Source organism: Hydra vulgaris, chromosome 08, assembly GCF_038396675.1.
Source record: "Hydra vulgaris chromosome 08, alternate assembly HydraT2T_AEP".
In the NCBI taxonomy this organism is placed as follows: Eukaryota; Metazoa; Cnidaria; class Hydrozoa; order Anthoathecata; family Hydridae; genus Hydra; species Hydra vulgaris.
The window spans coordinates 4,886,166-4,903,984 of record NC_088927.1 but is presented as its reverse complement, the minus strand read 5'-3'; the positions used below and the strand labels follow the sequence as shown (position 1 = coordinate 4,903,984).

At 28.0% G+C, this 17,819-nt stretch overlaps 1 protein-coding gene across 2 annotated transcripts in view; it reads right to left on the bottom strand.

Moving 5' to 3' along the window:
- Positions 1-8,143: 8,143 nt before the first annotated feature.
- LOC100215841 (ubiquitin carboxyl-terminal hydrolase 7) overlaps positions 8,144-17,819 on the bottom strand; it is a 71,837-nt gene continuing 62,161 nt past the window's right edge. For both annotated transcript variants that reach the window (XM_065802327.1, XM_065802328.1), the window contains exons 32-37: positions 15,307-15,504; positions 14,784-14,852; positions 11,763-11,810; positions 11,281-11,352; positions 9,323-9,371; positions 8,144-8,852 (exon numbers count right to left, since the gene is read on the bottom strand). In XM_065802327.1, the coding sequence (XP_065658399.1) occupies positions 8,710-8,852; positions 9,323-9,371; positions 11,281-11,352; positions 11,763-11,810; positions 14,784-14,852; positions 15,307-15,504 (579 nt within the window). In that variant the 3' untranslated portion in view covers positions 8,144-8,709. The remainder of the gene's footprint in view (positions 8,853-9,322; positions 9,372-11,280; positions 11,353-11,762; positions 11,811-14,783; positions 14,853-15,306; positions 15,505-17,819) is intronic.

Genomic DNA, 17,819 nt, shown 5'->3' with positions numbered 1-17,819 from the left:
AATCAAAACAAAATTTAAAAAGATTTGTTTGATAAATAGGCGGCTTAATAAAATTATCATTGCGTAAAATGTATTTATTTTTATCTTTTGATGAATACAAATTATGAAAAGAAATCTTTTTAAAAAGTAATTAAAGCCAGCACAATTAAATCTTAAGACTTGAAAATAGATAATTTCAACGAAAAACACTGGGTAATTTGAGCATGCTCATATTACACGAAAATTGTGTCTTTAAATGATGTCAAAAATAAATGTTTTTATGCATTTTTTAACATCAAAATTTTGTGCTGCAGACTCTTTAAAATATTTAAAATTATCATTTATAATGATAATATTTTAACAACATAAAAATGTGATAGCTTTACAATTAGATGAGAGCCGGTACTGTCATTACGTACGGTAATTTGTAACGGTAATGTGTATAAATTTACGCTAATTATACCGTTTTCTATTGTCACCACATTAAATCCATTCAAAAAATACAAAACAACTTGAACTTCATAATTCACAACTTAGGTTTTAATACAATAGAAAAACATTATTCTGAGGTTCATAACACTATTAATAACATAATTTTTTCAAAAAGTAGAGATATATTTGGAAATATATTTGGGTATCAAACCCTATTCCTAATACGTTTTTGGTTACAGCATCCAGTAATAGATAAGCCTTAAAACATACATGCGTGATAGGTGATCCGAGTATAACTTAATACTTAATAAATTTTAAACATTTAATGTCGCGATAGTCAATTAACGATTGTAAATACAATTACTGCTATATTTAGTTTTCAACCCTAACCTTGTAAATTAGTTCAATTTTTAAGTTGGTTTTCTTTATGGTCATTTCCAAAGTAATTTTTTCTCTTGCAGCGGAAAACATAAAGTCTGTTAAATAGATAACCATAATAATAGAAGACCTATATTAATTATACCATCGTTGATTATTCGGCATTTTTTTAGATCTAATTTAAATGGTAAACTATATTTGTCTATATTTGTAGTAAAAAGATGCATAGTGAAAATTTCTGGACTACAATGTTATTACTAGATTAGGTTAGGACTAGTTGCTATATAGCAACTAATCCTAACAATAACGGTTCAATAACATCGACTGCTTTAACTAGGTTTTACATGAATGTTTGCATTGGCAAACACAAAATTGAAACGAAAGTCTTAGTGCCAGAGATGGAATCAAATCCTGAAAATAAAGTATGTCAGCCTAATACAGTTAAAATTTAGAACATACGAAGAAAGATGCGAAAATTTCGAACACAGCAAAACATAAAATTTTTTTTTTAAACGTCTTCACTTCCAACAAGGCTGCACGCAACCACTAACTAGAGTTGGAAGTTATTGGAAAAAAAAAGATGAAGGTTGTAGAGCAAGATAACGATCGACAGACGACTTAAAGGATTGCAAATTATATGAATCAGGTAAGCAAGATAAAGAAAGCGAATTCTAAAGAGCTGATGTTCGAAGAAAAAACTAGACAAAAAAAAGTTTTTGGAGTACTTAGAAACAGTCACAGAAAAAAGATAAGACTTAATTGAATGACGAGTAACACGACAATGAGTTTTAGTAGATGCCACAAGAGGCGCTAACTCTTTAGATCAGTGCCCATTATAGTATTTGTAGAAAAGAGAAAGAGAAGCAACATTACGACGATGTGATAATGGTTGGAGGTTAGTGCAAGAGCAGGTTCAACCATGTTTACAATTCGTTTTTGTACCTTGTCTAAAAGAGAAAGGGCATCTTTAGAAGATCCGCCCCAGATATGGCAACAGTATTCCATACAAGACCGGATTTGAGATTTATAGAGATAGTGAATAGAATCCAGAGTAAGAAAGTGTCGAGCTCGATAAAGAGATGCAACCTTAGCAGATGCTAATTTTGCAATAGATTTGATATATGGTCATATGGACATATGGTTTCTAAGAAAGATCGGAAGTAAGAGTTAATCCTAGAAGATGAAAGGTAGATGACTCATCGAGTACATTACCGTTCATAAATATAGGACGATCTAAATTATTGCGATAACGATCGGCTGAAAAAAAATGAGTTTTATCTAAATTAAAGTTCACCAGCGACTATGAGCCCCATGCTGTAGTAGAAGTGAGAACCTTTTCAAGCTCAAATGCTCCCTCCAAGCAATCAGAGAGTGTTGGTTTCTTATCATGACAAGAATAAATTGTAGTATCATGAGCGAACAATGCCACCTTAGATGTGAGAATATCTGGAAGATCGATAGTGTAAGTTAAAAAGAGTATAGGGCCAAGGATAGAACCTTGAGGAACCTTAAGTTACAGAATAAGAAGAAGAGTGCTGTCCATTGAGGACAACTTTTATACTACGATTGGAAAGGAAGGATTCAATAATCTTAAAGGTGTTACCTGATACATTGTAAGAAGAAAGCTTGTGGAGAAGACCAGCATGCCAAACTTTATCAAAAGCTTTAGAAATGTCAAGAGCAATAGCCTTAACCTCTCCACTTGTTACGGTTGTTACTGTTAACAAATCAACTGTAAAACGAGAAGATTGAAATCCATATTGATGATCAGAAAGTAAGTTATTAGATTCAAGATGAGAGAGTAAGTGTTTGTAAATTAAATTCAAAAACCTTGCTTATGGTAGGAAGAAGACTAATGGGATGGTAGTTCGACGAATCAGATCGCTCTCCAGAATTTTTGAAGATAGGGATGACAAATGCCGCTTTCCAGCAGGCTGGAAAACGAGACTCTGATAAGCACTTGTTGAATAGTTTTGAAAGTATAGACGACAGCTCCGGAGAACATTTCTGCAAGACTATAACAGGTATGTTGTCCGAACCTCAAGCTGTAGAAGAATCTAAGCAGGAAATCACTTTAGATACAGAAGCTGGAGTGATACGAATATCAAGCAATGGATCAACCTGTTTGACGACTATATCAGGTAGAACTAGTGGAATCAAGAGATGGTATTGATGAAAAGTTCTTAGCAAACTAATTCGGTCAGAAATACGAAGTAAACTTTATATTGGAAGAAAAAGTTCTTTTTTGACAAAACATTTTAAAAAAATTGGTCAACTTATTTCAAAGCTCTTTTTTATAACTAAACTTTAAATGGTAAAAAGAGACATATTTTTTCTATTTTAGCCAGCGTGAAGTCATTTTTTGGTTATTTTAGAAGTGTTTTTTGGTTACTAAGGAAACCACAAGCATTTAAACAAAATATAATTAGCGGTTTACTAAAAGCATCTCATCTGTAATAAATTTAGGTGTGAATATTAGAATTTAAATTGAGGCCAGGAGGAGGGGGGGGGGTGATATCTCCTAATGTAGATACTTTCCCACTCTCACGTTAAAGGTCTTTTTGATATCTACTTCATTCTTAAAGTCTGCAGAATTAATAATTAGTTAGATTAGTTAATCAAAACTATTATAAAAAAATTTATATATTTAGATATTTATATGTTCTACGATGTTAATACATTATTAATATAATGCTGTTAATACATTATTATTATTGTTAATTTATTTGAATGTCCAGTTTTTTATGTTTGTTTTACTTTAATAATTTTAAGATCAAATGATTTTCAAAAATTTTGTTTTCGTTTCCCAACTTCATCACAATAATTTTATCAACTTCAGACTATTACTTGATATCAATCAAGTCTTATTCTCCCTAAATCTTTTTTTTTAATAATAAATTCAGATTTTTTGTTTTGGATCATATTGTTGATCGTATTGTTATTATACATTTTTCTTGGGAATTAATGACGGTTCTAATTTTTTAATCATCAAGATATCTTTGAAATTTTACGCTTTAACATCCTAAACTTCTTTTTTTAACCGAATTTATCTGTTAACTGATTCACTTTTCACAGCTTTCATTGCTTCAATTGCTTGCGTAAACTTTTTGTTCTAGAACTGATTAAAATGTCTAAAAATCATTAAAAGTTTCTTTGCGAGTCACAATCAAAAGCAAACTCCGACACAAGTCGGAAAGTCTTAAAAATAACAATATTAGTGTGAAATATGTAAACTCGTTTTTTTCTTTTAAGTTTCTTTAAAAAAAAGAATTTAAACAAGAAATTTTGAACTTTTTTTATATAGAAAAAACTCAGAGTTATTTTAGAATATTATTACTTAAATTGCATTTTTAGACGGTGTCATATAATTTTTGACTGATTTGAGTTTTGCGCCTAAAATTTTAAATAATTACTTCATTTATAAGTTGCTTTTGTGGATTCTTCATTTGCTTTTTTTAAAAAAAAAAAAAAAAGAAAACCAACAAATGACAGATCAATGAAAACTCGGTAAAACAATTTCAAAATCTTTTGAGACAACGTTGATTGGAATCTGGTATTGAAGTCACATGACGCATATAATCTATTTTTAAGTCAATTCTGCAAGCAATATGATCAAGCATTTCCTGAAAAAAAAAATTTTTTTATTATTATTTTATTAAACACCTTCTGTAAATATGTTTACAAGGTAAAAATACATAAAAATAGTTTAAGATATATAAAAAGAGAATAAAGTAGATCACTTGGGAATGGTTTCTTCAAGAGTATTTTTGAAAATTGTTCGCTGTTGCTTTGCATTCCAACATTGAATTGCATGTACTAAAATTTGATAAGTATCTTCAGGAATTATATTTTCTGAAATATTATTCTTCACTTTCTTCTTATCCTGAATTAAGTTTTTCATATTTATTTAATGGATCTTACATAATTCCTTTATATCATCTAAAAATGAATATTATAATGAACAATAGTTAAGCTGAGAATTGATGATTTCAAAAGTTACTTTGTTATTTAATAGACGAATAAATAGGTTCATTTTATTTTGTTGTATGTAAGTCGATATCTCCCGAACTTTAAATAGAGAGTTTATATAGTTTTTGCTATACTTGGAGATATTAAAAAATGACTTAACTGCATTTCTTCCAAGTTTATTAAGTTTATTGTAAAAACCAAAACTGTTTTAACTCCATGGATGTCTAACGGGTTACTAAAATCTTCAAAAAGAAAACAAAAGTTGTATGATAAGTACTTGAAAAAAAAAAATTATAAAAAAGAAATGACAAATAAAAATTATAAAAATATATTTGAACAAAAAGGTACTCAAAAAAGCTTTATTATGCAAAACTATTAAGTAAAGCCGCCGGAAACACTAAAAAAACATGGAGTGTAATTAAAAAAATAGTCGGAAAAAATAATTATGCAAGAAGCATTCTGCAAAAAAAAAAAACAATTGATAAAAACACAATTTATGATAAATATATAACTGCTGAAAAACTAAACAGCTTATTTACTAACGCTGGCATTAAAAATTCCAATAAATTCAACGCCATTTGAATCTTATTTAAAAAATTACGATAAAGTTATGGATGAACCTAATTTAAAACTAATTGAATTGCAAACCGCCTTTTTTTACCTTAAAACTAACAAAAGTGTCTGGATTTGATAAAATTAACGTTAATGTTGTAAAATCAGTATATAATATAATAGAACTCTCGTTATTTCACATATTTAATCTTTCATTTAAAACATGTATTGTTCTTGAAAAGCTATAAAATTGCACGAATCACGCCGATATTTAAGTCCGGAGATGACTCAAATATCTCTAATTATAGGCCTTTATATTTTACCCTGTTTTACAAAATTACTTGAGAGAATAATGTACAATAGGCTTTTTAATAGCTTATTAGAAAACGACATGTTGTATTCAAAACAATTTGGTTTCAAAAAAAAAAAAATTCAACGGAACATGCGGTGGTTAAACTAGTCAATCAAATATCAAGTGCATTCAGGTAAGAATGAAACCTCCTAAGGTAAATTAGCTACCAACTACTTTACCTTAGGAGGTTTCATTGATCTGTCAAAAGCTTTCGATACCGTTAATCATAATATACTAATAAAAAAACTTAAACACTATGGAGTAAAAAATAACAATTTACTTTGGCTCAAAAGTTATTTGATCGATAGAAAACAATTTATAGTGTATGCACAAAAACAAACATTCCCGGCTGCCGTAACTTTTGGGGTTTCCTAGGGCTCTATTTTAGGACCACTGTTGTTCCTAGTGTATATTAATGATTCAAATTTAGCAACAGACTTATTAGATTGTATTCTTTTTGCAGATGACTCCAATCTTTTTTATTCCCACAGAGATATTAATACACTATTTGAAACAACTAACGAATAGTTATCGAAAGTTAATGAGTGGTTTATTAGTATTACACTTTCTCTAAATGTGGATAAAGCCAAGTTTATTTTGTTCCACAAAGTTTGCTAATTTATTTGGGTTATTTCTATGAAGTATACTAATTTATTTATGTTATTTCTATGGTGCGTATTAATTTATTCACTTTTTTATTTTTAAATCTTAGTTTTAAACTTTTAAGTTTTAAGCAAATGATAATATCTTATTTATTTTTTCTTACTCACTTGATTTTACTCTTTCCTTAAATTTTGGTTCTTTAAATTTTTCTTTAAAAGACAACGAATTGTTATCTATTTTACTTTTATTTTTTTTTAATAAATAGTTTGTTAACAATAGATATTTAGATATTACGGTTTTTGTAAATACAGAGAATGGGACTCGGTGATAAGGTTAAATAAGTCTTCTTCTTGCCCTGCCAATATTTATTTTTATTTATATGCTTCGAAACAGTATATATTATTATTATATTTTTTATTTAGGTTATTTTGATGCTCCCAGAAGTCCTTATGGTCTTATGACGGAACACCGTGGGAGAGCATTTAACTAGGAGTTCACGCCTCCTTCCTTACCGATGTCGCTTATATGGCTAGAGCTGGCGTCGAACCTCGGACCTCTGGTTTCTTAGCCAGAACTCTAACGACTGCGCCACGGCTGCTCTAACTTATTAAACTCTAAATTATTAAACGGCAAAAAAATAAACAGTTAATAAAAAATGAAGAATCAACAAATACCAAATAAAAACTATTTTTATCTACAGTGACAATTTAGGGATGTACAAGAATTCCGGCCAAAATTTATAACTTTTAGGCCATTCCTGTTCCAGCGGGAATCACATTATTTTAGGCTGGAATGCCAGATTTTATTTTTTATCTTTTTTTAAAGACATGGGGACCAGACTGTATAAATTAAAATAATCGTTGTTCAACATGGCAATGAAGAACCATAGGTAAACCTAGGTAAAAAATACAAAATTCTTAACAAACACAATGTAACTTTGTTTGCAATAATCCGTTGTGTAAAGAAGTTTGGAAATGATGTAGCGTAAAACGAGTTGTTATCCAGTTTTGGGCAACAAACTTTATTCACTACTTACAAACTAGCTCTTTATTGAGTTTCCTCCGGTTTTTTTTGTTCCCTCTCCCGCAGAAAGGATCCAATAAACTTCTACTTCTGGTTAGTAAATAAATTCTGAATGACGTCTTTATGCACGACCCCATATTAGATTTAAATGAAACAAGAATCGAATCAATGAAATAGGTTTCATTAATTTGATTTTTGTTTCATTCACCCCCTGTTTTTCTAAAAAACCTTTTTTATAAAAAAAAAAGAAAAAAAACCTTTTTTATAAAGAAAAAGAAAAAAACTCTTTTTTATAGGACTTTTTTTTAGAAATTGACGATTGTACCTCTCCACTTCGAAACAAGTGTCATCAGCCCTGGCTACATACTACATTCGTAAATACCAGCATGTGATAAATAATAACTGCCATTGGTTACTGTCTAAAATGTTTTACAAATGTTACTTTTAAATTGTAATTTTTATGATGCTTAAAATAATATGATTTATAACACTGCATTTGCCATTGTTTGCAAAGGTTTTATTCAACTAAAACTATATGTAAACCAGCAGCAATTGGTTCAACTATTGATGTTTATTAATGATCAATAGTTTTTCGAGAAATGGGTAAAAAACTTAAAAATCACATTTCAGGAATTTTTTTAGCCATCATTGCCTAAAATAACATTTTTTCATTTTAGAAAATGATGACATTGCTTAAAATGTTCAGAAACTTAAAGTCAAACAAGCTAGCAATGGGGACTTTGCTTTTTACGTCGCTGTTAATTTTATTTTTTTAATATTTTAATTTTTTAAACAAATTTTAATCTTAAAATACTTTTAAAACTAACAAGGCTGGATAAGATTTAAAAATTACAGTTTAGGAGACAACCATAGAATTTTTTTTGATCGATAGCAAACAACCGATTAAATATCTGTTATACAAAAAACATATACAGAAAACAATAACAATATTAGAACAAATTAAACATAGCTAAACTTTGTTTGATCGTTAAAAAAAACAGCGATGAAAACATTGCAAACAATGATGTTGAAAGCTTTAAGAAAGCAGACAAATCAATTTCACAACATGCAATAATTTACATATCAATTAGTTCTTATTTCCTAGAGTTATTTTTATTTACCAAATAAATTCTGTATAAATTAAGACTTTAGTGGGTTTAATGTTTCTTCCTAAACGTACTTTCTCAAATATAAAACAAGCAGCCATACAAAAACGAGATGCGAAAGAATTCACATTTGTTATGATGAAGTCGTGAACCATCAATAACTAACCATTTACAATAATGACTTTTTTTAAAAACAAAAATGTCAAACTTCTTTCTATCACATGTGAGGTTTTGACTACGACATCTTATAACCTCAAAACCAATCTGCATTATCGACTTTACTTTTATAACACCCAAAGAACACTACTTTATTCATTAATTAAGAATTTTAATTGGTTTTTCAGTATAAGCATACCGCGTTCGTTTTGGTGCTTTATTTACATGATCTAGACCAAGCCAATTTTGCTGATTGGAATTATTACTTTGAAAATCCGATAACGATATGCATGTCGATGGATCTAAAAAATAAAATTATTTTCCTCCTAATATTATAAAATTTTCAAAACAATTTTAAATAAAATAGTTAAAAACAGTCGTCTGCCATGTTTGAGTATTTAGGGCTAAAGGGTTTTTAATATAAATTATATTAAATCAATTTAAATTATAGTAAATCATTTGGTAGCTTTAATAATATTACTTGAATATTTCATTAGGTATTGCAAAAAAAAATTAATTTTTAACTTAGTTATTTGGATGTTTTTTGCAAATAAAACGAATTGTTTATAGATAAACAACTAATATTTTAAACTTTTTCATAATTACATACTGTGATGCTGCGTAAAACTCTATCGTTATTACAATAAGTACACACATTTCCATTTTGTAATTAAAGCATATTTCGTTCATCTATTACAATTTTATTTTTATTTTTATATAATAAAATTTAAATTAGTTTTTAAAGATCATTATACAAAAATTATAAACAAACCTTCAGGATAATATGTAACTTTGCCCATCTTCACAAGAGAGAATTTCATCTAAATAAAATGATTTTGTTAAATACAATAACATAAATTTTATAAAAACATTGCAAAACACAGAAATTAAAACCATTATTAATACAACAACTGTTCAGAAGAGAAAAAAAAGAATAAAATTCTTGTATTGCAGAAAGCAAGTTAGAGGTTAACATATGCCACGTTTCACACTAAAAAAAGGGTGGAATTTTCTATCTTAGGGTAAGATATGTGATATATCTTTAGTAAAATATAATTTTCTACCTTTTAAGGTATAAAATTATATTAAAAACAATGATTTGTCATACAACTTTCTACCTTAAAGGTATAACTTTCTACCTTATAAGGTAAAAAATTATACCTAAGGGTATATCACATATGCTATCCTAAGATAGAAGTTACTACCTTTTTTTTTAGTGTATAGGGGTGTAGGAGAGAGGGGTGGGTGGTCTGAGGGAGGTGTAGGAGGGAGAGACCATCTCCCTCAACAAATATTTATACCATCAGTCAACAAACTATGTCCTTTTGTACCTTAAGTCGTTAAAATGGGACCTTTCTTTGGATTAAGTCGTTAAATTCGGATTGGGATATCTTGTCAGCAAAGTGGGGAATGGAATGTTCTTTTATTTTAAGTATAGTACCTCCCCCCTTCCCCCACTTGACATATACTTGCGGTGGCCCTAAATATGATACAGGGGTATTTCTAGGTCAGAGGTAGATCTAGGTTGATACCAGTGATATGTAGACATTAGATTTTTTCTCACACTAAATTTAAGTGTGAAACTTCTTTTGAATAGTTTTTCTTTAGTTTCTACATTAAAATATTTCATGCAACATGTAACATTAGGATTGTTAAAAACTTTTAAAAAGTGAACCACTAAGAGATTTTATCAGTGATAAAATCTAAAAAAAGTTGAAGTAAATAACAACCAATTCTAATTGGTTGTTATTTACTTCAACTGGGAGAGGTTTCCCAAAAGCGTACGAACATGTACAAGGGAGGAGAGGGTGTTAAAGACAATGAGTATGTACGCAATTTGATCTCTCCTAAACTTGATTTTCTTTTTTTTAAAACATTGAATTTTACATGTGATTTCTGACTCCAGTCACAAACTGTTTTTAAATTTCTTTATAAATAATGAGAGAAAAAAGAAATCGAGCGACAATCGTTCTAAATAATATTTTTTATTTTTCGCTACGTAATTTGATTGGTAGCGAGATGAGAAGCAATAAGACGTCAAATAAAAGCAAACTTTTTTTGAATTCTTTTTTTTAAATTACTGTACGCAAACTGGTTTTTATCATTTTTCCTAAAGTGTTAAAATATGTTGTAATATTTTAAAATATGTTGTAACATTTTAAGATTTAAATAAGTACAATAAGTAACATTATTAATTAAGAGAAATGTCAAATTAAATTTTTTGTTTGTTTTTAATGTTTTGAAATATTTATGCGTTAAGGAAGGGGAGGGGCCTTTAATTTGAAAAAAAATAATGCATACGTACGCAGAGGGAATGGTGGGGGTCTTTGAATGCGTACAGGTTCATACAAGGGGGAGGGAGGGGTCCCAGTGGTTTTACTGTGTATTAAAAATATCTCTTATTATTATATACACACCAATCAAGGTCACCAAGGTCCAGCATAGAATATGTATTATTTAATAAAATTTACTTTATTATTAATAAAGCAAATTCTGCTAAAAAACCTATGCCTAAACACAGCCATAAGAGAAACTTGTCTAAGACTGGGAAACTTTTCTAGGACCTCTAAACATTAGCTAATAACTTTAATTTTTAAAAGATTGAATGTAATCAATGGAATACCCTATATACCAGTCAGCTCAGTTAATTAAAAAAAAAAAATTTGGTGACGGACCCTAACAAACATACGCATAATAAATACAAAAAAGGTATTGATATAAAAACTCTACTTTGTCAAATTCTTTTTCAGGCATATTTATTTTCTTTCGAACACGATCTTGAAGAGAACCAAGAGTTTCTCCCTAAAATAGACACAGGTTTATAGTTACTTTAAGAAAAATAAAGAAAATTATCTAAATGAATGAATATTATGTCAAATTTGAAAAAATATATATCATTTGGATGATGCTAAACCAGCCTGAATATATTACAATGAATATATTAAAATGAGATAATTAAATGCAAAGTTAAAATGTATTTAACAAAATCTTCATCAAACAAACTAAAAGTAGTTACTGTCCAGTGGACTTTGAAATTTTAAGTTGTTGCAAAATTGTTTTTTGCAAAGAAACGTAAATCATTTTTAAATATTAACTTATTTTTTTAATTTGGCGCTAACCATCTGTATTTATAACCATCCATACTTAAACATTATTGATCTTTTTATTTTTCAAAAAAAAAAAAAAAAAAAATCTCAATTCAAATTTCAAACCTCAGATATTTTTATGTAAAATGGTGTGCCAAATGATGTGTATGCCTCCTAAAAAGTTAATAACAAATTTAATACACAAAAAAATGTTTTTTTTTTAAATCCATCAATACAGAAATTACTATATGTTACAATTGAGTGTTGCTGAAATTTTAAAACTAATAAGCAACATAAAGTTAAATTAAGTAAATATAAAAATATAATTAATAAATTGAACTAATTAACAATAATTAAACAAAAAAATAATTCAAGAAATGTCACAAAAACATTTCAGGAAGTGACTTTAGAATGAAACAGTCTAAAAAATCTACTTTCAAGAAATAAATGTGTGTGTGTGTGTCAGGTAGGAGACAGGGAAGAAGAGATTCGAACTTTCAAAAATACCTAACGAATATATATAAAAATACTGTCTTTATTGTATTGACATGCTAGAGAATAAAACATTTTCTTTAGGTGTAGCATGTCAATACAATAAATACAAAATATAAAAAAATAATAATTTATAAAAACAAAAGAAAAAAACATTTTCTTTAGGTGAAACATGTCATGTTTTTTAAACTTTACTTATATCATTAGCAACTTGTTTGGAGCATATACTGCGAATCCTCAATAATAATATAAAAGAGATTAGTTTTATTTTAAATGAATTTATTTAATTTACGATTTAAGAAAAAGAATTTAAAATTAATAGTACTATGTCCGTAGAAAAAACATTTAAAACAATAATACAAAAAGCTTTAAATCTAAATCTTATTCAATATATTCCTGGCTTGGTAACTAATGATGCAAGTGGCTTGGTGACTAATGATGTAAGTGGCTTGGTGACTAATGATGCCAGTTCGATGAAAAGATTAGTAAAACTTTGAATGCTGTTCATCAACTATGTCACTTCCACGGTATTTACCAAGTTGTTGTTGATGTCCTTTACAAAGATTTCTAATATTCATTTCTAACTATTTTATCACAGAGCACTGCAAAAGAACATTTAACCAGGAAGTTCAAGTCTCCTTCTTTACAAAGTTACATTTTTAGTCAGAGCTGGTATCAAACAATTCAACCTTCAAGTTTTGTGCCAGAACTAAAGCCATCACAAAGCTAATTAAATTGAGAGTCACACAACTAATTAGGTTAAGAGTCACACAGCTAATTAAGCTGTGAGTAAGCAGAAAATAAAGAGGAGAAAATGGGAGAATTCCAAAGCATCATTGGTTGAGAAAAAAAATCAAGATAAAATAAAACCCTTTGAGCATAAAGGAAATGTTATATGCTGAATGACAAGATATGTACTCAGTTTTCGTTGATGAAGTAATGAAAGCTTGAGTATTAACCATAGTAGTATTTGAAAAAAAGATTGAGATGCAACTTTACAACAATGAGTCAGACTCAAGCATGGCAGCTAGAGCAGGTCCAACATCATTTACAATGAGTTTTTCTACATTATCTTAAATAAACCATATTTGAAGAACCAGCGCAAATATGACAATGTATGACAGGAGTAAGAAGATGGGCACAGTAAAAAGAGACATTTAACCAGATGCTAACTTTTTATTGGTCTTTTGTTCATGGTTTCCATAAAAGGACAGAAATGACAGATAATCCAAGATTGTCTGGAGTAGTAGATGATTCAGAAATAGTATTGCTAATCACCAATAAAAAAATATCAACAAGACTATTAATTAATAGTTATTAATTAATATTATTATTTGCTGTTTTATTTAACTGTTAGCAATAATAATATTAACTGATAACTATTAGCGATATGAAACTTAATAATTAAATCAACTAGAATAATTAAATAAACTGGATTGAACTTTAACAATCACTGCAAGTTGTCACAAACAGAAAATTTTTTCAAAGATTGACCAGAGTAGATAAAGATACTTTGAAGACCACAAATATTGGTCTAAAAATATTGGTCTAAAAATAGTGGTCTAAAGAAAGATTGACACTATATGGTGGTGGTAATAAAGATATTTTTCTTTGTTTAATATTTTTAAATCATGTTTTAAAAAACTTAATCATAGATAGTATCTTACACAATAAGCTATGCAATTGCATCATTCCTGATAGTCAATCTAAAATAATAACAAAGGGCTCCTTATATGACCTCAGCAATGCACACCAAAAGCACTAACAGAAATTCCTTTTATGTGCAACATTAAGGAATCCCTGTTAGTTATTCTACAGTTGTTGATGGAATTAGCCTCTCTGAGATGGAATACAAAGTTTGAGAAACCAACTGGATTCATCCTCCTATTTTAAGTCAGGTTTTTAAAAGTATTTAAAGTCAGAGTTCACTTTTCATAGCTTTTATCTAGAAAAATGAGTCCTACAAGGCATCAGGACACGAGGTTGTAATAGATATTAAGAGTAGTAGAATGATCATGATTCTGATGATGATCATGATGATGATCTTAATTTCGAGCTGAATTTGAAGAAATCACACAAAAATAATGAATGCGTTTAAACAGAAACTTGTACAGTTATTCACTAAGTTAAACATTTCATATATTTATTTTTATTTATTACTTGATTTTATATATAAATTTGCATTAATTTATAAAAATTATTCATTAATTATAACACCAGATAAAATTTATAATTTCCATTAAGAAATAAAATTGCAATAGCTAAGCAATAATTTTAAATTTAAACTTACTTGTTTTAAATTTTGTTTAAACTTTTTTTTAATTAAAACTCAATTTCATTTATTAAAACAATTATAAAGAGGTAAATAAACCATCTGGACTTATAATTCTGTCTTATAAATTGGTCTTATAATTATGAAATCTGGTCTTATAATCAATGCTAAATATTTTTTTTTTACTTTTCAAATTTTTAATCAAACATGTTGTTTTTGACCTTTATAAATATTGCATGCATCTGATGCTTTATTTTTGGGGAGAAAACAAGAAAACAAAAGTAATTAAAAATTAAACAGTGAGACAATTTGCTACATACCATTTATTACTTTTGTAAAAGTTTTTAAATCATGCAAAAATTTATTGATTTCAAAGTACTTACCTTTTGAAAATGCATAACTGGTACTAAAAGTGAACGATTGTCATCTGACAATTCTTCTCTAGGAATTTCCTGTTAAATATGATTTTAATTATAAAAGTGTAACAATACATAAATACAAAATATAAAAAAAATAATAATGTATAAAAACAAAAGAAAAAAACATTTTCTTTAGGTGTAGCATGTCAATACAATAAATACAAAATATAAAAAAATAATGTATAAAAACAAAAGAAAAAAACATTTTCTTTAGGTGTAACATGTCATGTTTTTTCAAAGTGTCATGAGAGTTGTAAAAATAAATTAGCTGTAATATAAAATAATTGGTTAAAATAAATGATTTATAAAGACTTTATTGTAATAACATAAAAAGTTTAAAGACAAAACCCAGATTTTGCTTGCATTTTTGATAAAGCTATTTTAAATAAAGTATTAAAAAAAAAAAATTAAGAAAAGAAATCAGATAAAGAATAATATTTTTTGCATAAAAAGACAAGAACGGATTAAAACTTTTTGAAATTATTACCTCAATACGATAATTCTTTTGACTTTGTTGAACTAAAGAATCTAGTAAGGTAGTAGATGGCACTATCCTTTGAATCTTACTAGCAGATATCTCAACTAAACGCAAAGCAGTAGTATCAACAGTTTCAACAACTTTAGCTGCCTCAGTTAGTAGATTATGAACATATCCATTTTTGTCTACTAGTATTACAAGCTCTTTCTATAACATTAAAAAGAAAAACAATTACACTACAGTATATATTTTTAATATACATTTCTTCTGTACTAACTAAACATCATATAAAATAAAAAACAAGATTCTTGCTATCATTATTGTTGCATTACATTTTTTTCTATAAAAAATAAATTCATCTTCAAATAACTGATGCTTTCATATAAAAAAACAAACAAACAGTTAAAAACATAAACATTAGAATTATTTAAGCAATTATGAACTTAATGAAACTAATTCAGAATTAACTTATATAACACAAATTATGACCAATTGAATACAACACAACAAGTAAACCATGGTACAATGATATGAGATACAAGTTTAATCATCAATTACAATTTTATCAAAAGTTTATGCTAGTTCTGTTTTTTATTATCATTTTGTGAATGCTTATACTTAAACTTATCCTAGTTAAACATAATTTTATGATACAATCTTAAATAACTGAAAAGAATTTTTAATACCAACCGAGTTATTAATGGCCAAATCAAATATCAAAACATTTAATATTTTTGAAAAATCTTATTCCAAACCAAGAGTTTGATAAACAATATTTTATCATCAACAAAGTTAGGAAAATCACTTACTAAAATAGTAAAATATATAAACCGTAATGCAACCTTTGGGTTTTTAGGTCAGGATCATCTCAATCATTTTGCTACTGGTGACATAATCCAATAAAATCTGGCAGGTGCCAAGCTACATTGTAGGATTTGCTTTTTTAAGCAATGACTAGGAGACAATAAGCTAGAGATGTTTCAATAAAAATACTGATCTAGGGCAGATTGTAACTGTATCCTGCTACTGCCTTGTAAAGAACCTCTTAGGCAAAGACTTAAGGAATAAAATAAAGTGGCTATGTATATCTTTCTTTTATGACCTAATGAAACTACAGCTCTAAAATTTAGTTTAATAATTTTTAGGGTGGTTTCTCAAACACATTCTCAAACACAAACTCAAACACAGCTCTCAGAGAGGATAATTCAATAAATATGCATGTCTATCTATCTTTGACAGGTATCTATGGCCAGAGCAAAATTCCCCAGTAAACTACCTTATGTAATACTAATTTAAATTTGCTGTTTCATCATCAGATCTCAGACTTACATATTACATTTACAATTACATTTAAACTCATTCATTTGTCAAGAAATCAGAATTCGTTGTTTAGCGTCAATTTACTCAATTGCTTTTCTAAATATTTTGTTTTTCATTTTTCCTGCACTTTTTTCAATGTTAGTTCTAATGTAATTATATAATCCGATTCTCGATTTTCTAATACTGTTAACATTGGCATTTGGATTTTAATGGTTAATACACTGAACTCCTTGGATCTAATACATTTGACGCTGCAAATATTATAGGTCTAAACTTTTATCATTTACAAGATATCTTGATAATTTATTAATTAACTTGATGATAGTTACAAAGTTACCATAGTTGCTTCTCAGTTAATTAACTTTATAACGTGATTTTAAGAGAAATCATTTACCTTCACTCATTGATTTGTGTTTTGTATCTCTAGCTTGTGCTCAGTTTCTTCTTGATCTTTGTTAGGTGGTTCAGACTTTAATCTGCATAAAACCCTTATCTCACACCTCTTTAACATCAAATTTATCTTGTCATTAAATTCACACCTCACTATCTTAAGGCTGGGATTCCTTTCTTGACTTTTTTTGTAATGGTTCTTGGTTAATGAATTTTGTCTATGCTTAAAATTACACTTCCTACTTTTTCTTTTAAATTCACCTCCCCGATAAGGCCACTACAGATGAGGAGGCTAATTGTGGTTATAACCCTCTCTCAATTCTGTAAATCCAAAACACGAACCTTGACAAAGCCGCTGCGCGGAGAAAAAAGTTAATAGAAACATAATTATCTGGATTCAGACTGACATGGAAGCTCAAATCAAACCTCATTCTCATGGTTTTTTCTTTCAAGTCAGCTGTTACTTTTAAAAGTAACAATTTCTAATAATTTCTAATCTATGAAAAAAAGTCGTTTCTTTTTACTGTGTTTCTTCAAAATACTTTTATTACCAAGTATTTTCCTAAAACATTACTGTTTTGTAAAAAACTTAAACCTTAAACTTCAAAAATTTCCCAAACCAAAAAAATCTTGAAAAATTTGTTAAAAACTCTTTGTTTCTAACTTTTTTAAATAAAATTTTATGTCATTAATTTCTTGTTTTGCTTTCATGTTTATGAAGTGATATTTAATGTTACAACTTGAGACTAATGGCATCTATAAAACCTATGTTATACAATTTAAAATAAAGAATAAAACAAAATTTATGTTTT